General features: G+C 41.3%; 2 protein-coding genes across 2 annotated transcripts in view; one reads left to right on the top strand and one right to left on the bottom strand.

Moving 5' to 3' along the window:
- The window catches only part of LOC146548700 (major histocompatibility complex class I-related protein 1-like), a 30538-nt gene extending 28129 nt beyond the window's left edge, over nucleotides 1–2409 (bottom strand). Inside the window, exon 1 of the mRNA XM_085263062.1 lies at nucleotides 2317–2409. Coding sequence (XP_085119188.1) covers nucleotides 2317–2362 — 46 coding nt within the window. The 5' untranslated portion in view covers nucleotides 2363–2409. The remainder of the gene's footprint in view (nucleotides 1–2316) is intronic.
- LOC146548697 (major histocompatibility complex class I-related protein 1-like) overlaps nucleotides 1–22445 on the top strand; it is a 235562-nt gene that overhangs the window by 157861 nt on the left and 55256 nt on the right. The gene's annotated exons all lie outside the window — the stretch shown is intronic.

Here is a 22445-nt window from a genome sequence, read left to right as displayed (position 1 = left end):
CAGGGGAGGCGTGATGACCTGATGTAGCTCCAGTGTGTCAGCCTCCCCTGCAGCCACGCCGCAAACCATGCCTCGCCACATTGCCCCATCGCACGACCTAGGCCGGGGAGCCGTCCGGCCTAGTCTACTCTCCCACCCCCATGAATGGCAAAGGAAATCGACCATGACCAACGTCGTCTCCGGCCCGTGGACTAGCGCCAGGGATGGGTTGGATCCGGCGGCCGACCATGTGTCCAACGGCGGCAATGGCGAGGCGGGTCCAGTTGCTGGCCGCTGTTCAGCGGTGGCGATGGAGCTGGACCAGGGCCCGCCCACGTGAAAAGTGGCGGTGGAGCAGCAGACAAGGATGTGAGCCGAGGCTCACACGAGGCTTGGTAGGTGGTGTAGAGATTAGAATATTATTTTACTGTTACTATTCATAACCATTATTATTACTGTTGCATCATTTATGATTTATCATTATCATTTCATTAGAGCATTTATTGAAACTGTTGATGTTACATTAAAAGTCTGTATTTCAGCTGTGAGCATAATTACATAATAATCTTTCATTGCAGGTGCAACTGTAATCATGTTATACACATTGCATTTTTGTGCTAATTAAAGAGTTGAAGCTCGGTCAAGTTAATTAATGGTTTGAAGCTACGGCCGACGCGATGTTCGACCGATCAATTGATCAAAGTACAGCTATTGAAAGGATTGCATACATGCTTACAGTACAATTCACAGAATAAAGGCCTCTGTGCCCTCAGCAGCCTGCTGCATTGAAGTTTGCCTGGTAACAGATGACTCAAACGGAGTCAGGAAGTATACTTCTGAAATGTCTTTGTTTGTCGAGTAAGGTCATGCACTGAGGTTGGACACAGACACATAGTCTGCCTGAATACACATGTACAGTATTTAGAAACTGCTCAAAACTGCAAAAGTTGTTTACCTGCATACGTGACAGTTTAGTTCTACTAATAAGTGAAGTGCAGTAAGTGAAATAACAGGAAGCATCTAGCGGTGGCGGAGGAACAGAGGAAGGAACTGTTCTTTTTTAGAATATGTCCTGTAGAATTACTGGAATTGATGCATGTTTTTTATCTGCTTTAACGCATAATACTCGTCATCATATGTTATATATATGACACCCCATTTATTGTTCTGGGAAGATCGATGCTGTTTGAGTGATCGTGCTCAGCTTCCCACATATATGTTTTAATAAAATCATTGTTTTGACGCACAATGGACCTCCAGTCGTTTGTCTCTTCCCTCAAATACGAAATCAGGACGGTGGCCAGCACACAGGACCAGACGATGAAGGACCGGACAGCGCGCTGACCTCCAGCTCAGGCAAAGCAGGTCCCTCCGGCATGCGGACCTCTGGCTCGGCGTGGGGGTCACCTCACCTCCATGGGCTGGCCCAGTCGTGGTTCCACGATACCATGATTCTGTGTTTCGTCCCCAATGCGAATAATTTGGACCCCATACAGCTTTCTGATGGCAGTTTATAATTTAATTTGTGCTACACACTGATGCACGGTCATTTTTCTAGCTGTCCTCACTTGCGCGTCTCCCCTTCTGGTCTCCGAAGTGACTATAAATTGTGGGAGGACATAATTTCCACTCCTTCCCTAAAGGATGGTCCAGTTAATCCTTTCCGCAAGGAAGTAATAAAGGAAACAAAGAAGGTCTTTTCCCTCATATCTGGATTCGAATAGCTCTTATTATGGCTGTCAGACAGTACTTCCTGGATACTTCTCCAAGTTAGGAATATTTTAACGTACCCTTTGCGTAAGTTAATATTCTCATTTACAGACAATGGCACAAAAGTGTACAGCAGGAGTTAGTTTGAAATCAGTGTGATGAAACTTGACAGAAGAGAATTTTAATCCTATTTTAGTAAATACATGTAGGAAAAGGACCAGTAAAGAACAAAACTCAGAAATGTCTTTTGGGCAATGTTTAAGTCTGTGATAAATATTAATGATATTTATCACACATTTATCAAATGCACTGTATATCCTGTAAAATACTGCATTATTCATGTCTTTGTGTAGAATGCTATATTACTGGGTTTTTCAAAAATACTGTAAATGTTTTGAGGAATGCTATTTGATGTGCAAATGTATAAATGATTATGAGTAATTAACATTTATGAAAAACAATGTCAATAACTCAAAAATAATTTAATTTTTATTTATTTATTTTTACTTTTTCCATCTATTTCTGAATGACAAGTTTGTTAAATATTCAGCCTAAATCCATTTAAACATCTTCAAACAATCTAAATCTGATACGAAAACTTGAAATGGCGGCTTGATGTGATCCTACCTGCAGATGCAGTGTGACAGAGGAGAAGTATGATTAGCTTCTTCATGTTTAGAGAGTCTGAGAAGAATGAGGAAAAAACCTCTTTCTGTGACTGCAGAGTTATGTTGTTTAACACTTTGATGGGGGGAGTTTTGTTACTCAGCTGTGGGGGAGTGGTTGAGTGGAGTCAGGTGGCAGTTCCAGAGGAGGCTGGAAATCCCCTTGTTGTTTTTTTTGTGCTTTCACTGAAGCTTTTCCCTTTACTTTTTTACTAAAGTTTAAAACACACCATATCATGTCATACAGAGTTTCACACCCTGACATCTCACAAATTCCTCGTCAGAAAAATGAATATTATTAAGTTCAGTTCTTTGTATTCTTTTGGTGGCGAAGAAAAACACGGCTCAAAGTGGTCTAACTCAAAAAATGATCTTTATTTTACATTCCCGGAGCTGTTAGGCGCTCTCATGGACCCACAGCTCTGAAACAAATCACCACAATGAATCTGTATGTGTCTTGTTCGGCTACGTCACCCCCCCCCCAGTTTACTCAGGCCCTCTTTCTTTGTGTCAGATTCCTGGTGCAGCTCTGCACCAAACTTCCACTTTTCTCTACTTCCCCTTTCTAAGGTCAACTTGTCACCCTTAACCTAGTTCTTGTCTCGTCTGGGTCTGGTTTATAAAGGCCGATATTATTAACATACATAAAACAATATAATCAGCAAATAAGCACTAAGAATATATATTTAAATCCCAATAATATTAAAAAAAATAACTGTGTGGCTTGCCTCTACATACCAATTCAGATTTTAAAAAAGGAAAAGCTGTTTGCAAAATTTTGAAATTTTCGCACCACACTGAAATTTGACTTCTCTATTATTGAAAACCTACAATGTAAAAATGTTACACAGTTAATGGAGACATGGCTCCAAAACTGTTTCTTATGATCATCAGTTTGATGTTCGACATTCTGACAAATCAAAAACATAGGTAAGTCTATCAGCAGCTGATTTTTACAAAGGAAGAGAAAACTACAACACTAGAAAAATATCAAGACATTGAAGACAAACATAATGTGACATAGCAGCAGCATGAGTGTGTGTGAAATGAAAACCAGTGAGCAGCAATTTTCAAAGATCTGTTTGAATGTGTGCACATTTGAAACACACTGGTCAATAAGACTATGCAACTATGCAGTATTAATAATATCTTACCTATCAGAAGTCTGGCAAGAAAGCTATCAAAAGTGTAAAGTATACAACAGACTTACCAGTATCACAACTCATTTAGGCTGTTCTATTAAATGAGACCTGCAAAAGAGAATTTTTATTTTCCTACTTTGAGCTGCAGCTTCTGTGGGATTTAATGGTCTGAGACAAGGAATAAATGAAAAAATAGAATTCAAATGTAGGGTTAGTGTACGTGCTGATTGGGTATAAGCCACACAGAAACATAAATAAAAGATATTGGATTTACTGGAATTGCTGTTCATGTATCAAGCAGTGCTCAATCTGAGGTCTTCAGACAGAAACCTGCCGACAGTTCCTACCTCACCCACACACATAAAAGATAAGTAAACATTTCCTGTTAGGGCCCCTTTGTTACAGATTAACCTACCTGAGAAGGTTTATCAGGCTTCATCAGTTTCTTGAATCACAGTGAAAAGCTGCTATTTTTTCATTTTTCTTATCTTATAGTCTAGCATTTTGAGTATGACACATGAACTGTGAAGATGTCAGATGAGGTGAAGTCAGCTGCTTTTGATTTATTTATTTTTCAGACTGACAAAAAGTCAGTTAAAAATGCAAGAAAACTATTGAGCTGCAGTCAGTAAGGAAGTGAAAGAAAGTAAATTAAACTATGCCTTGCACACTTTTGCCTGACTTTAGACTTTGACCCATTCTGAATTATTTGTGTATCTTGGCAGCTTGGTCTCATAATTTGTTTGGATGAGGTGAGTGGAGGTAACCAGACCATTGCAGAGAGCAACTTACACCAGTGATTGATGGGAAGTCAGCTGCCTAAACGCTGACATGCTGGTTGCCCATTTGTAAATGAATGTTATTCTCTGAGGCTGCTGGGGGAAAAATTCAAGTTTAAGACATTTGCACTTCCGTCCTTATCGCAAAAAGGGCCAAATGCTGAAGATAAAAAATGCTGAAGAGAAGTACCCATTTTTTTGCACATTACCAGTCAGCCGAAGCTATTAATTAAATAAAGCACTGATTTAAAACTAAAGTCTCTATTGTCTGTGAAATGATCTTCAGTAACTGATTTTAACCAGTGATGGTCAGTTAAGATTTGCAAAAAGAACCAAATTATTTTAACATAGGTACATATATTTTGACATATATTTTTGAAATATTTTCCTCACAGTCTGTATTTTTTTATCCCCCAGTGTGAAAATCTCAGGGTGTTTTTGTCACCCTGTTGGGCAGGCAGGAGTCAGATGGCATGAAAACATAACTTTGTGATACAATAACTTGAGGAGGAATCAACAAAGGATTTTCAAAATGAAATCACAGCTAAATGGATGAATGGGCTGATTCTTATATAATGTTTTTCTACTCTGGGCTCTCAAGGTGCCATAGATACATGTTTCACTCACGAGGCCTTTTAGGATGGATACAATGGCTCTAAGGATTTGCTGGATTTATATGTAATAGCTCATCTGATTAGTCAGGTGACTCATCTTTCAATCCTATTTCCATGGTATATAATTCTTAAAAGCTATCATGTTACTGAGTTGAGTAGAATATTAGTCAAAAACCCTCATGGTCATAAAGGAATAAACAACTGTAGTTCTTATAGTTCAATCGTGGAAATTGACAGTATACTCTGTGGTTTATATTTAGCATGATTTTTGCTTTTATTATTCCTAGTTCTCACTTATCAGAATCAGAATCAGAATACTTTATTCATCCCGAGGGAAATTAGGGTTACAGCAGGCAGCACGCTAATGGCGCATGCGCACTTACAAAGGAACCTTCTGACCAACTTTGCACAAACATCACATTGGGCAGACATGTCAGAAAGGTAGGCTGATAGGAAAAAACAACGAAAATACATGAGGTAAGAGGAGGAGAAAAAAAACTCCACTCAGACTGAGCTCCTAGTGGGAGAACAGTTTGATAACAGAAAAAACACCTCAGCACAAAAGCACATGACTATCAATACACCATAGAAACACAAGACAAGCAACAGGGGCGGGTAAAGGGTAAGAGAGAGCCGGTGTAGACAGCGCATCTGGTCCTGCAGCATCTGTGCTGGTCCAGTTGACTGCTATCTTCCCCGGTAGGGCACAAGCATCGAAGGCATTGGAAAGGGAGGGGGGATGAGTGAGTGCTTATCAGTGTAAGTGTGTGTGTGTGTGTGTCCATAGTTTAGCTGAGACAGTGTCCTTCGGCCTATCAGGCTAAGTAAACAGTCCTCCAGCCAATCCAGGTGTCCTTGCATGGGATGGGAAGAATAGCCGTAACACAGTCATTATCAGGGAGTGATTGTTCGGCTCCAGCCTTGGGCCTGCAGCTGGCGCCGTGATGGGGATCCGCAATGTTTATGTTGGTTTTGTTAATTTCCATGTGAGCAGCCCAGGAGAATTTTTCAGGCTGCTCTTTAACACTCCGACACTGGCCTCTCGATCTCCCGTTGGAGAGTTGCGAGCCTCTCCATGATGGTATCAAACTTCTGTTCCATGGTGTTGTCATTCTTTGATTCTGAGACCTCACAACTGCAGTGATCCGTTCCGCGATGTTTTCCAACTGTCGCTCAAGGGTCTCATTTTGAGCAGGCCTCTCTCTGATGTTTCCCCTCATACGCTCAATGGTGTTGTTTTGAGCCTTCACAGCAGCTGCAAGCGTCTCCAAGGTGTTGACCATATTACGTTCGTTGTGAGAGGTTGCGCCTCGTTCCATTTCGATTCCAGCGGGCAGCCTTGGGGGGGTTTGAACAGCCGGTTCCGCTCTCTTATTTCTCCGATAAACCAGGGCTAAGCCAACTCCGATCAGCATGAACCCTGTTATCATGGTTCCGAATAGATAGATATCTTCAGCGTCCTCGATCGACAGTCCCGCCAGGCACATGATCCTCCAGTTCTGCCACCCGTCCATCGTGTATCCGGCAGGGAAAGTCCCTCCAGGGCACTCGGGCTCTCCCGAGCCCAGATTTCTCATTGAGAAAAGGGTGTCAATAGCATTCAGAGACCAGTTGATCAAATCCATAATTCTCTTTTAGGTTTTAGAGAACGACAGTGGGAGGCTATTCCAGGGAAAGTAATGCACACAAGACAAGACAAGGACATAGAGGCTAAGCAGGGAAGATAAGGGTGAGGAGGAGAGGAGAAAAGTGCGACCGCCTTCGCTGAGAGCCATCTGTTTTTGAATTGATATGGTGAATAAAAGCAACTAAAGCTTATGCATCCTTAAGATCCACCAAGACTTTGTCGAGAGACATGAGATTGAGGTAAACCAGGGGGACGGTTTATTGTTACATCACACTATCATTACATCTGGGAGGGGTTAAAAGGTTTCAACATCCATCTTTTCAATGATTAAAGTTATTAAAGTAATACAGAGTGTTACATTTATATGTAATAAAACAGAATTTATCTACATGTCTTACTATTCGTCAGTGATTGAATAAAATAAGAACAGCCCTAGGTTTCTCTTCAGCACTGTAGCCAGGCTGACAAAGAGTCAGAGCTCTATTGAGACAACCATCCCTTTAATGTTAACTAGTAATGACTTCATGAACTTCTTCACAAATAAAAATTTTATCATTAGAGAAAAAATTACCAATAATCATCCCACAGATGTAATAATATCTACAGCTACTTTTAGTACTATTGATTTTAAGTTAGACTCCTTTTCTCCGATTGATCTTTCTGAGTTAACTTCAATAATTACTTCCTCCAAACCTTCAACGTGTCTTTTAGACTCCATTCCTACAAAACTGCTCAAAGAAGTCCTGCCATTAATTAATTCTTCAATCTTAAATATGATGAACCTATCTCTAATGATCGGCTATGTACCACAGGCCTTCAAGGTGGCTGTAGTTAAACCTTTACTCAAAAAGCCATCTCTAGACCCAGCAGTCTTAGCTAATTATAGGCCAATCTCCAACCTTCCTTTCATATCAAAAATCCTTGAAAGAGTAGTTGTCAAACAGCTAACAGATCATCTGCAGAGGAATGGCTTATTTGAAGACTTTCAGTCAGGTTTCAGAGCTCATCACAGCACAGAAACAGCTTTACTGAAGGTTACAAATGATCTTCTTATGGCCTCTGACAGTGGACTCATCTCTGTGCTTGTCCTGCTAGACCTTAGTGCAGCGTTCGATACTGTTGACCATAATATCCTATTAGAGCGATTAGAACATGCTGTAGGTATTACAGGTACTGTGCTGCAGTGGTTTGTATCATATCTATCTAATAGACTCCAATTTGTACATGTAAATGGAGAGTCCTCTTCACACACTGAGGTTAATTCTGGAGTTCCACAGGGTTCAGTGATAGGACCAATTCTTTTTACACTATACATGCTTCCCCTAGGCAGCATCATTAGAAGACATAGCATAAATTTTCACTGCTATGCAGATGACACCCAGGTCTATCTATCTATGAAGCCAGATAACACACACCAATTAGTTAAACTGGAGGAATGTCTTAAAGACATAAAGAGCTGGATGGGCGCTTTCTGCTTCTTAATTCAGATCAAACTGAGGTTATTGTACTCAGCCCTGAAAATCTTAGAAATATGGTATCTAAGCAGATTCTTACTCTGGATGGCATTACCTTGACCTCCAGTAACACTGTGAGAAAATGTGAGGAGAAAACTCTTAGGAGGCAAGAAACACAGACTCAAAGATATTGCATGTACATGGGCGATGCCCCGACACGATCCGATCTGTTCTGCACTAACGTGTGTACTAGATGTGTCACAGAGGAATCGCGCGGGGCGTCAGCACATCCTTTATTTATACTCAAACAGCTTTCACAACAATAGGTGTGGCATGTATAGAACTCAACAACAACTCCTTAAAAGGAGGAACCGATAGCTTATCTGTTGAAACAGAAAAAAGGCGTCCAACGGTCATAGCACATATTCTCTGCACGCAATGTCTCACTTCCCCATTCTGCAGTTGTACAACTCATAAGCTCTTCTTCCTTTAAATGAAGCTACAAAATAAACATGACACAAAACTCAAAATCTCCCAACATTCCCTCCTGTTGTAGCTGAATTTACAATATACAGCAGATACATCAATGTGTTTCAGACACAGACCCTACATTGTGAGTGCTTTCGGTCTAGGAATACCGGAAAATGCATTGCTTTGTTTCTTCGTTTAACCTTCAAGTTAACTCAAAACAATTGGTCACAGGTGCCATTCCGAAGTCCAATAGTCAGGGGGTCGCTGTGGTTTAGGACAATTCCTGAATATTGATAACCTAGACTGGCAAAACTTGCTGCGCATTTCACTTGGGTCATGTTCATAGGTCTGCCATGTAATGTAGCATGCTGTGTTGTAGCAGGCATGTGTGAGCATATATAAATATCTTTGCCTTCTGTGAGATTATATATGTATCTATACCAGGCATTGTTCATCCAGGGATGGATGTGGTCCTGTGTCACTTCGACCAGGTGTGAGTTGTCATATGTCCATGCCCTTCTATGCAAGTTGACTTCTTGATCCATTAAGTGCATCAGGGTCCATGCTGTAAGCAGCAGGGCCAAGGTGGTAAGCAGAATAATCTTCATGGTGACCAGACACACCGATTTGCTCTGGTGAGTAGACTACAGGCGAGAAGTAGAAGGCGGGATGTACCCAATCAGCCCTCCCTTCACCTTATAGATCACCAAAGAGTCGGGGTGGTGTCTTTAGGTTGGGCTATCACTCACTTCCACCTTTTTGCAATGGCTCTGGTGGATCCAAGAGGGCCTCTCAGCGATTTTGCAAGCTGTTGGTGTCGTTAGGAGTACTTGGTATGGACCTTCCCACCGGGGTGAGTTCCAATTCTTTCTCTGGAGTACTCGTATGAGGACCCAATCGCCTGGTTTTAATCTGCAAGAGACTGGAGAGGAATCACACGGCAGTTTATTGTTCAACACAATGTCCTTGTTATTGGTAATGGAAAGGTCTCCCATGAATTATTTCGAATGGTGTCAGTTTTTGGGAGCCCTGGGTTAGTCTCATCCACATTTTTACTAGATCTATGCACTCTGGCCATGGTCTTTTTGTTTCATCCATGCACTTCCTCAGTCTTTGTTTTATAGTGCCATTAGTTCTTTCTACTAATCCTGCACTCTGTGGGTGGTATGCACAGTGATTTTTAATGTTAAAATCTAATACTTCTGAAACTTTTCTGATGACTTCGTTGACAAAGTGTGTGCCATTGTCAGATCTGATCAATGAGGGAATGCCATAAGTGGGAATGAAATGATTACATAAACATTTTGCAACGGAGATTGCATCATTCCTTTTTACTGGATATATCTCTGGCCAGTTTGAAAACACATCTATGATCACTAAGGCATATTTTGATCCTTGACATTCATTCAGTTCAATAAAATCCATGTGGATGGTATGAAATGGATGAGGTGGTGTGGGGAACTGGCCTCTCTTAGGTCTTAAGTTTCCTTGTGAGTTGTGTTTTTTGCAGATTAGGCATGTTCTTACAAATTCCTTTGCTGAAGTTTCAAAATTTATAGTGTAAAAGTGTGTATTCATTATCTGTACCATCCCTCCTGTTGACACATGTGTTACTCTATGTGTCACTAAGGCTGCTGTTTTGTGTAGAGACTTTGGTAATATTGGTTTCCCTTCACAAGTCATTAAATCGTCTTTCAGTTGTGCGCCGCATTTTAACCACTTTTTTTGTTCTGTGGTTGGTGCTGCTTTTTGTTCATCTTTAAGTACGTCAAATGGGATTTGCGTGGTGGCTGTAGACATTAATGTGTAACAGTTTGTTGTACGGCTAACTTAGCTGATTGATCTGCAAAGTTATTGCCTTTAGTTATTTTTGATTTATCTTTCTGATGTGCAGCACATTTACATAATGCTAACTGTTTTGGCAATGTTATAACTTCTAATAGTGTCTTCAGAAGACTTCCATGTTGTACTGGGTGTCCAGTAGATGTAATCATTCCTCTGTTCTGCCAAATTTTTGCAAAGTGATGTACTGCTGAAAAAACATACTGACTGTCAGTGTATATATTTATATCTTGGCCTGCGAGTGTGAGGATGTCAACGGTTTCGCTTCTATAACTCTGTCTGTTGTAGGTACCGCATAACCTAAGCTATTTTTAGACACTGAGTGGTCTACAAAACGTCAGTGAAACCAGGTTGTGGTCTGCTGTGAACGTCAGCACGCGGCTTTGTCTCTTCATCTAATTGTTTCATACAGCAGTGTGGATGACCTTTGGGTGAGGCCAAAAGTGTGCTTGGGTTCAGCTGACCACACTTCTCGATTCTAATGTGAGATTGTGACAGTAAGATTCCAGCATATGAGAGCTGTCTCGCATGTGTGAGGAAGGACAAATTGGCTTGGAGTAAAATTGAAGTCACTGCGTGGGGTACTCTGATGATCAAAGTGTGCCCTAAAACAATGTCAGCTGACTTTTTTACTGCCTCTGCTATGGCTGCACAGGCCTGCACATGCAGGCAGGCCTGACGCAACAGAGTCACGAGCAAAATGCAAGCGGGCGTTGCTTTTCTCCAAATGCCTGTGTTATCACAGCTTTCATGTAACCTGCTCCTCCATCTACATGTAAGTAGAAAGGCTAGTTTCAAGTTACTGAATGCTTCTTCTGTTTTATTTCTTTGTAGATGCAACACTCCATTTTTACTTAAGGCATTTTAGATAATTTCTATTTTTTCAAAGAATTCACACATCTCACATATTTCAAACTTTTAAGTTAGGATTTAAAAAAAAAACTTTGCATAGCTCACAGCTCTAAAACTAGGCATCAGTAAATCATATGCCTAATCCTTATGTGTCACTGCGATCCACAAGTATGGTCACAAATTTGTTTCCAAACCAACAAAATAATCAAACAAAAACAAAAAACAGACATGAGTCAAAAAGAAAAAGAAACAAAGCAGAAGTGTGAGGAAAAAAAAAACTGAGCTCACAGACAGCTGCATGTGTGAGCTTTAATATCATGCAGCTTCTGCTCTAAAAAAAACAATTAAATAAAAAATAAAAAATGTGTAACTTGCTCATTAGCTTAGTAGTGTCCACATATTTAATTCAGCTTCTCAATCTTGTAGCTTTAGCTGTTGTATACATGGTTTAGCTTATTAGTTGTTATTATAGGTGTGCTCTATATCTCAGCAATGTCTCATCTAGGATGAATGACAGGTTTTCAAGCAGGTCAAGTGCCTCTATGCACTTAATTAGTTTAGATATTTTCTTTATTTTCTTCATCTCACATGTCATTATACTGAGTTTGAGCAAACCTTAAACTTGATGCAGACTACTTCTAACAATTATCCACCTCACATCATAACTGACTAAGATGCTTCTTCTTATTAATATTATGTCATTATTAATATTATTATCTCTTTTTTCTATATAACAGCAATAGTATATTACAATATTTATTAGTGTATACCACTATACTACTAATATACAACAGTTTATTATAATATTTCATTTATATTTTATTTTGTATCCATCAAGGGCTGCGGGTGATCTGCAGTTTCACCCTTTCCCAAGCTGGAGACATTTCCCTGTCCTTGGCTGAACAATGACACAGCCTTAATATACCTTATGCATCTCTCTATTTTATTTAATAGGTTTTCGTGTGAATTATTTCCTTTTATTCATTCTATACATTCTGGGCATGGTCGTCATGCCAACTATGTTTCATTGTTAATACCAGTATACAGGTTGTTATCCTTGCTATTATTAGTTTCAATACGTTAAAGATAAGTTCTAATGTAATTTTGCCTTTGTTTATTTTATTTTTGTACTTCTTATATTTATATCTATTCGGTGGGGTCTGTTTCCAACCTTTTTAAACTACTTTAAACTACTTTGATCTCTAGTTTTCACTTGATGAGGGATTATTATGTTCTTCCTGATATGGGTGAGTAACGGGTGGTGCTGCAGCTGCGGCTGCAGGAACGGGTGGTGGTTTAATAAAAGGATTGCGAGGAGTGCACAGTGTCTCGTCTTCTGGTTTTACTAAACTGGCAGTTAAGTTCTGTTTTTCTGACTGTTTATCTTCTTTCTCTTTGAGAACCTTCACAGACTTCTTTCTCTTTGTTTTTTGTTTTTTTATTTATTTTCATCTCGCCTAACTGCTTCTTCTCTCCGGGCCTGGAAATATTGTAATTCTTGCGTACATTTTCCTTTCTTTTTTAAGTTTTTTGTTTGTCCTATTCCTTTTAAAAGAGCTTCCTTCACTTGTGTTAATGCTCAGGGGCTGCATTTTCTTTCCCAAATGGGACATTTGGTCTTTTTAGGATTTCTCCATCTTTGCACACTAATTTGTCCGGCGCCTGGACATTTCTTTTCTAACCACTGCTCGTCAGCAGTAAGCTTGGTGGGCTGATTACCCATTATGACAGAACTGCAGAGCCTTCTCTGATATGAGACTTAGGAGTGGTTGCTGACACGCCCTTCTACTCCATGCTATTCGTGGAGCGGTGTCAGTTTTATGAGACAGAACTCAACCGTTCTCCCTTGTCACCAGTACTTTGGCTACTGACAGGAAATAAAATAACAATAATAGTGAGAGTGATTCAGCAGCGTATTGTGCTGTTTAAATCAATTCACTCTCAACACACAGAAAACACAGACATTTATTATACAGTCGCTCAGATCCTTTCGGCGGATCAGTCCTAAAAACCCGTGTGGTGGGTGAGCCCTAGTTTTAAATCCTTTCGGCGGATTACTCCTATTTTACAGATCCGTGCAGTGGATCAGACTAGTTAAACCCTTTCGGCGGGTGAGACCTAAGTTCGTTTTACGCGAGTGTAAGTGAGTGGTTTCTTTACCTCCCCAAGATTCTCTGGCTATGTTGGAGGTCAGCCACTGGATCCCAGCATCGTGGACCACTTGATAAGAACACCGGCCAGACAGATCACACACACACACACACACACACACACACACACACACACACACACACAGAGGCAAGGTACTCTTTGTGTGTATGTAGACGTCATATGTTAATGAACCTATGCATAGTCATGTAACCTCAATAAAAGGGCAGTGTTACGGGAGAACGGACGAGAGCAACTGGGGTCAAGCGAAGGAACGGCGCCTGTCCGGTTCTCTCCCGTGCACGAGAAACATGAGGAACTTTGCCTACTTCGTGTCTTGCTTGCTGTGTAATTATATTGCCTTCAACGTTCCAGCGAATAGGTTCAAGCTACAAACCTATCAAGGAGGCCCCGTTGTTTCTCCCCTCTCTGAATAACACAGCCAACACAGCATCATTTTCCTGTTCGCCTGTTTTTGTTTTGTTTTTGTTCTTTCTTTATGTTTGATTACAGGCTGCTTTGACGGCCCTGAAAGCCGAAGCTGACCTGGACTCCTGCTCTCCCCTCTACCATTGTTGCCCTCTCCGCTACCATCTTTGACCCTTTGACCCCTGAAGGCTACAGCAGCTGGACTCATAACAACAACTTGAGGATGTCAACAGTGCTGCAGAAAACAATCTCATGCAGCGGAGATGGAGAACGCTAAAGCTTCAGCTGACAGAGCTGTGACGAGACACGCATTAAGCCCGGAGGAAAAGGGAGGGTGAGCAAAAGAATGCTGACCTCTGAGAAGAGCTGAACAGCAGAGCTGCAGAAGGCCGTGGAGCAAAGTAAGGACAACATAAATAGACTCCGATCTGACGCGGAAGGAAAAGACTCTGAGGTTTTTGCCCTCAGTAAGACCTTAAGGCATCAGGGCAGAAACTGAGCATGGCTCCGGAGGAGCTGGCTGCTAATTGAACCCATCAGTCAGACTTGGAGTCCCACATACAGGACTTGAAATCAGGCGGAAGCTTGTTGGAGCAGGAGGTCGCCAGACCTGACGCAAAGCTCCAACAGCAGGAACAAGCCCTGAAGGAGCTACAGAAGCAAAAGGGTCAAGTTACAAGGAGAAGATGCAGGCAGCTGCAACAACGGTTGCAAACAGACCCAAAGAGGAGGGCAGGACCCCAGGGCATGCTTCAGGCCGCTGGTTTACCCAAACAACAGAACAGGAAGGTGATGAACACAAACACACCCCAACACACAAACACACACTTCTGCATGCGCCGACTTAGAATGAAGAGAAACACACACATGAACACTTATGCACTCGTTGAGTGAGTGAAAACTGATACATACCCACGCACCAAAATCAAAATGTTGATTCAATTCACTAAGAAGTGACACACAATGCTCCAGCTGCTGCAATGAAGAATGCTTTATTGACAAAGGCTCAATGCTGCACACAACAAATCCAAATACAGAATCGGTTACAATAATAAGCCCAGAGGGCATTTGTGTAGTGTGGGGAGCAGAGTCCAGAGCAGTTTGGTTATGAAAACGATGCTCGTGCGAGATATCTGGGGCTTAAGGCCTCGACTCAATTGTTTACTGTACACTAAAAAAAAGAAGAAAAGAAAACAGCCTGAGCAGTGGTGCAGAGTGGAAAAGATGAATTAACAGTGTGAGTCTTATTTCAGAGCACCACATCATTGTGATGGAGAGTTAATAAAAGGAGGAACACACGGACAAAGAAGAAGAGAAAGGGGGGGGCCAGCCCTTGAACACGATTGCCTGAGGTATTAAAGATCTGTACTAAATTCTGGTTTCCAGTGTGAGAAAAGTCACGCAGTGCCAGTATTAGAGCTAGGTTGAGTGATGATTCTAAATTATTGTAAGTAAATCATTGTAGACCCGTTCAAGTTTCATGATAACTAGGATCTAGACTTTGTTGAACCCTAGGCAATTTGAACGGGTAAGATTTGAGTGACCAAGTAGCAGTTGAATAAAAGTTATTGAATAAGTGTTGAGATAAACTGGCAGAATTAAGAGAACTAAAACATTTCAAGAGCTCAAATTACTTAATATGGAAACGGTTCAATTTTGTTTCACGAACACAAAACATATAGGTTTATCAATATGAAAAGGTTGAGGTGGAGTTGATTTGACTCTGTTTAGGTTTAGGTTTGGCATTTTTACTGATAGGAGGAATATTCAGTGACAAGTCCTAAGACCCGGGCGTCTGCATTTTTGTTTTTGTTATCTTTCATTTTATTTTGTTTTATATTTTGAACAGTGCACTGATTTTTGTTTGTGAATCTTTTCTTTAAGCAGATCTGCATATCGGAAATTACAAGCATTACACGTCGGCGAGAAAATTGTTGCAAGTGAGTTTCTCCACATTAAAATGGGCTCTGGAGAAAGCCACTTATGGGGACAATTAGAAAATGAGAGTCCCTGCCTAAGAAGGATTCAGCGAGGTAATCCGATCTAAAGTTCTTGTTTTCCTTTTTGAAATGAGCTCATTTTGCTGAGGGCGGAAATCTAAATGCGGTGATGGTTTCCACTATCAGCAAAGAAAGAAAGAAAGAATGGATGAATGGATGAAAGACTGGAAATAAAACAAACTGACTGACTGGTAAAAGATGACAAGACTTGACCACGACTCAAGGTTAATCTCCACCTAGATAGAATAAGAGGGTGGATGAATTTATGTGTGCTTCTTTTTACGGGAGTAGAAGGATGACAAAATATTCGAGGATGAGTGAACTTTTAATTGACTCTTTTGTGTCGTGTGTTGCTTACAGAGGCAACTGCGCAGCGTTAACATTTACATTTTCTTCTCTACAGCGTTACAGTTCTTAATGTTTGTCTATTACAGGATTTCTGGGCTGATGTGTGAAGAAACGGTGTTTATAGGTTAGGAGTGGGTGATGCCATTACACTGTATTCTTGGGAGAGTGTTGGATAAGACACATCCTGTCTTGAAAACTGTGATTCTTTTTACAGGAAATCCTTTTATAGCACCTCTGGAATGTGGATGGCTGACCGCGGTCAATGTGCTGCTAAGGTTTGCTTTGCTTTGTTAAGAATGCGTGAGGAGGGTGCAGTAGAAAACAGACAAGTGACATGAAAACAAAGAATAATAATAAAACAAGTAATAATAACAAATAACAAATTTGGGGACAGTTTAACGTAGAGCTCACTAACTGGCCATTAGGAGGCTCTTAGTGATAAACAAGTGGAGTAACATTGCCCAAGTGTGAATAAAACAAATTGCGGCAATAATAGTGATTTAATGATCGGAGAAAACCTGAACATGATACTTGTCTGTTGTGCTGAATCTTTTATTACTCTTAAGATTTACAGGTGGTTGTAAAGAAGCTGTTTGATTTAACAGATTTGCTTTTTAGGTGAATTGGGAGTTAAAGGAGCTTAACATGTAACTGCTGACTAATGTTTTTACACAGGGTTACAGGTTGGCGGGAGAGTGTTTTAGAGAGGATGTGTAATGTTCTTGTGCAGTTTGCAGTAGGGAGATTGCAAATACAACTAGAACTATTAATTGAGACTAATTAAAACTAACCTGAAACTGAGGAGGTTTTAGATAAGGAAGAATTAAAACGGATATAAAATGCATCTGATCTTTAATTGCAGGTGTAACCATGAAGATTTTTGGTACATATTGCAGGTTGTTGCTCATTATAGAATTGTGCTCAGGTTCATAAAGGCAAAAAGCTATATCAGGGGTCTATGATTTCGTTTGTGTTTTAATAATTTAGGTATGCGTGCCAAGCTCCGGAAGTAATAGTTCTGCTTCCAGTGGTCTCAAGGTGAATGAGCAGAGGGGAGCTCAGGGAAAAGCTCATTCCAAGTCACAACACGGGTGGTAAAACAGAGGCAGAATAATCCTCTGCAACGTGGCTGGCTCACTCAGTAGTCTACCTGGGGAGCTCAAGAAAGAAGAATCCGAGGGCGTTTCTTCACTCCAAGAGGAGGTGGCAAAGAGGCCTGAAGCGTGACAGGCTGAGACTCGAGTCTGAAGCTAAAAGGACAGCTGGGTTGTGGGGAAATTGGAAAATAAAGGGGGTGTTGACATGTATGAGTGTTGCTACATGTTTGTTTGTTTTTTGACAGACGGGTGAATTGCCCAGACGCAGAGGTCTACCCGCTCGAGAGTCCAAATTGATTGAGTCGCCGGATGGGATGGCTCAAATTGCTAAAGAACAGCAAGTAGATGATTGTGTTGCTTGTGCTACTGCCAGGCCTCGTCTGTTTACTGAGCCTGCGCCTCTGTATCCAGAGGATGACTGGGGTTATCAGTGCATTTTGACATTAACTAGAGAGGCTGTGGACACAGGTAACTGCAACGAAATATTTACACATGTCTTGAATTTGCGACGGACGTGATGAAAAACACTTTAACAATGCATGTACATTCAGGTGTGAACACGGCGCTGGAGGATTGGATGACGTGTTTTTGGGCAATGGAAGGGTGTGTTTATGTCTGCCATGTTTTCTTTTGTTACTCTTATAGGTATATTGGTGAGAGGAGGTTGTCTCATCCCTCTGGTCGGACGAGTGTTAGTAAAATGGGTAAGCAGGGCTCTAGATTCAGGCTCAGCTGGTTCAGGTGCGCCTGTGTTTATGATGCCCTGGAGAGGTCGCCGGCCGAGCGGAGGAGTGAGACACACCTGGGGAATGTTGGCCTTTTTCAAGGCCAAGAGGAGGGATTATCAGGTGGAATATTATTTCACTGTCTTTGGGTTACAATTCACACTCAGTATTATTGCGTTTGCATCACTTATGGTTTATCATTTATCATTTATGGTTACAGAAGAATCCTGCATTCCAGGCTTAATCATATTCATGTTAAACTGAGCAATAATAAGAGGTCTGCAGATACATGCACTACACACTCCCCACACATTCCACTGTAATGCTGTCAGAGCTGAGGCCGACTAAAGACAACCCCATATTTGGTTTTGGACAACAATTGAATACACTTACACAGAGTACACACATTCAAGTCCACACTACACGCACCTACATAGTCATGTAGAACACGCACACACTTATGGAGAACTGTGAGGGCGTCTCAGGACATGCTCCCTGCTTGACACACACACACTCACAATAGACACGAATAGATATACACACCACACACACTGGTTTTCTCTAAGTGCTGGACTGAGTGGAAACATCTGGAGGCCATATAAGGGGAACTTCCTGAGTTCTGAGAACTGACTGATAACTTATCATGTGACTTGACGGCATCATTGCAATAAAAGCCTTGTGACATGGTTGTTCGGGGGAGATCAGCTCTGAAAGGTTTATGATGCTCATCTTCCCCACATGTATATGTGTATAATAAAAACCACTATTTTGACATCTACTGAGGACCATGCAGTCGTTTGTGTCCTCCTCAAAAACTCGAACCTTGACACAAACAAACAAACAAACAAACAATTTAAATAACTTGATGTTTGAACATTTCTGTTATATAGAAAATATTTTTTGTTTTAGCTCAGAAGGTAAAGTTTTATATGAGGAATCATATAAAATTACAACTGCTATATGACATGATAACATTCTTTCTATCAGATGGGAGTATCAGCAAGGATCTGATAACAAACTGTCTGAAGCTGCAAGTAAAAACAGCTTGACACTGTTCAGATTAGTGATAAAAGTGTTAGGGTTCCTGGGTCGGTGACCCAGTGTTTTGTGTTTTTGGTTATTTGATTTTGTTATTTCTTTATATCCTAGCGTTGCTTTACGGGTTTTTCTTAAGTTAAGGTCCTCTGGGTGGGGTTTGGTTAGAGTTTTAGTGTTTTGGTTTTCTGTCTGTGTTCCTTTGTTGCTGTCTCCCCTGTCTGCTGTATTTCCACGTCCAGTCAGTGTCTGTGTCTGCCCTGGTCCCACGTCTCTGTTCCCTTTGTTTTAGTGCTTGCATGTGAGTCTGTGTTATGTTTCCTGTTTTACTTTGGAAGTCCATGTCTGATGTTAATGTGTCTGGTTTTGCTTCCCCTGGTCTCGTTGGGCCTGATTTGCCCCAGCTGTGTTTCCCTCCTGTTACTCATTCCCTGATTGCTCCCTCTGTGTATTTAAGCCCTGTGTTTCTCTGTGTCCATGTCGCGATCTACCGTTTATTTTGCTGTGTGTTTTGCCAGTCCACCGGTGTTAGTGTTTTTTGAGTTTTTTCCAGTTATGTTATGTTTGAGTTCAGCATTAAAGCTGTTTTGGTTTAAGTTTGTCTCTGGAGTCTGCATCTTGGGTCCTATCCCTGTCCGCACACAGCCGCCACCTAACAAAAAGAAAATATGCAAAATACATCACTGATATAAGAGTTTGTTTCTACAGTTTCTGGCCTTCTGTCACAGCAGCTCTCAGGTCTAACTACAAATAAAGAATACCAGGAAAACATTCTGATTCTAACAATTACAAATAAAAAATACACAGTTATTTTTCATACACCAGAAGTTGAAGGTCTAAATTCATGTTTTGGCTTCACATTTAGTTAGCTGAAAATAAACTGCTGGATTCAGTCGCTGACAGCATTTCGCCTGATGTGTTAGGGGTCTCATCTTGGATACACTTTCCTTACTTTTGTCTTAAAGACATATTTTATTTTTAAAGGTTCCTGGTTTGTCTTTAAATCATTCAGTAATACATTTACGTGTTCATATAGCAGTGGGTACGACAACCTTCTGCATAAATGTAACATTATGTCCCACAATATTAATGTTCCTGTCACGGCTGCCGGGGCGAGCCGTGAGGTGTTGTGAAAAATGAGGACCCAAAATGCAGGCAATAGACTGATGATATGAGTGACGTTTATTTTCAAAGTGGCAGAGTGACAAAACAGGCAATGAGGCATGAGAAATAACTGAAGAAACCTAAACTGGGCAAACTAAGAGTAAACCTGAAATAATGACAAAACGGGGTGAAGGGCAGAGAGACGCAGACCAGAGAACCAAAACACCATGAAACGCAGACAAGCCGACAAAGAGCACAGACCGACACCCACTATATATACACACACAAGGAGACCTGGGCCCTGTGCTTCGTACGTCGCTTACTACATCCAAGATCAAATGAAACATCCAAGATCAAATGATCGCGCTAACCGTGAGCTCGCTAATCCGGTTCCCCGAACACACCTGCTGTTGACGATTAGTACAGCTGGATGAAGTAATGTGCGATCACTGGGTGCCGTAAAAGGGGCTACGCATCGATAGCAGAAACAGTGATCGGCAACCCGCTGATTGGTTGGCGAAAATGGCGAAGGAGCGCGCTCGGTATTTTTCGGCAGCAGAGCAAGAACTCTTGAGTGAGGGATTTCAGGAGTTTCAGAGTTTAATTAAAACGCAAGGGAACACTGCAAAGGCTGCAAAAGCAAGGAGAGAGGGCTGGCAGAAAGTTGCTGACAAATCAAACTCGTAAGTAATCCAATAATAACAATAATAATGGAGTGGATTTATATAGCGCTTTTCAAGGCACCCAAAGCGCTTTACAATGCCACTATTCATTCACTCTCACATTCACACACTGGTGGAGGCAAGCTACGGTTGTAGCCACAGCTGCCCTGGGGCAGACTGACAGAAGCCAGGCTGCCATATTGCGCCATCGGCCCCTCTGGCCAACACCAGTAGGCGGTAGGGTAGATTTATCATATCACACCATATTATCCAATATTATATTACATTATATTATATTATAATATGTTATATTATATCCCCTTTCACATTAGAGCCACAACAGGACCCACTAGAACATGGGAACAAGTAAAAGTGAAATATAAGAATATTCTACAGAATGGTAATATTTATCACTTATATTGCTTGTCGTCTCTTGGAAAGAGACCCTGGAATACTCTGTTTGTTTGTTCATAACAGCAACCAAGAAAAGGGCAGAGCAAAAAAAAAAGACAGGTGGTGGTCCTGCACCCCCTCGTCAACAAGTTGGTTAAGTGAATAATACCCTCACGGGAAAATCGATATCTCTCTATGAGCACACTGTCGCGCTGAGCTAAAGGATCCTGTCTGTCCCGCAATATACGCTGAATTCTGAGGACTCTCCTTATCAATCTTGCACCTTCCGCAATGGGTTGCTCGCGTAAACGGACAGGATATGACTGCGACAGACTTCCCAAATCCACCTTCGCTTTTATAGCCGTGGTCTCTCATCTTGATTACACAAAGTAATTTACAATTACTACTCTGAAATATGAATTACATCTGTAATAATCACATACATGTAATAGAATGTTAATAGTACATTTCCCTTTTTTAGGGAATGACCTGTATGTATCTGTGTGAAATCAATAAAAGGATCAAGTGCTGCATTATCTTTAGTTACATTGATGTTATTTATTTATGGTGAAACAGTGGTGGAATATCGCTGTTGCTTTCGTATGAATGACGCGGACATACCTGCGTGGCCACGATCTAATCCTGTTTACATAAAGTAAACCTGCTCCCCAGCAGGTTTACGCTTACGGCTCTGTTGCTATGACAGCAAGTCCCGGATGGGCTTCGGGGAACCGAACGATCCAGGATCACGCGAAATCGTCAACAATCTAATCCAGCTAACTCACTTAGCGCGGTACGAAGCACAGGCCCCAGGTAATGACACACAGGTGGGAAGCATACTGATCCTAATACACAAGACGACCAGAGGATACAAGCTGAACACAGTGACAACAGACACAGACCTTCAAAATAAAACAGGAAATCCACAACACGAACTCAGGGACACGAACAGGGCACAAGGGGAGGACACAGAAAATAAACCTAGAACTGGAAACCTGAGAATGAAGCCTACATACTAATAGAGATAACCATGAAGAAATTAAACACCAGACTAGCTAATATTAATAAACATAATGCCAAACACAAAACGCGGGGTCAACGACCCAGCACCATGTAGTGATGTGTCGGTCGCGAACAAAATGGCTCTTAGAGCCAGATCTTTGAAGTGAACGACGCTCTCGCTCACCCTTTTTTCCGCTTCACTCCACACGCGAGCCTTGTGCTTTGCGCTGGGAAGAGGGGGGAGGGGCGGTAGTTACTATCGCAGTAGCACAGGAACAGAGCCGGAGGGAAAGAGAGAGAAAGAGAGCCAGGGACAACAACGTCACATTAGAAAGGTATAGCGATCATCCACAACTATTTTCATTTG

The sequence above is a fragment of the Mchenga conophoros genome, linkage group LG22 (assembly GCF_057382185.1).
Source record: "Mchenga conophoros isolate Kocher_MC1m ecotype Shallow Benthic linkage group LG22, M_conophoros_male_GT1.1, whole genome shotgun sequence".
NCBI lineage: Eukaryota > Metazoa > Chordata > Actinopteri > Cichliformes > Cichlidae > Mchenga > Mchenga conophoros.
Note: the sequence above shows the minus strand (reverse complement) of the source record. Positions and strands in the feature narration are given on the sequence as shown.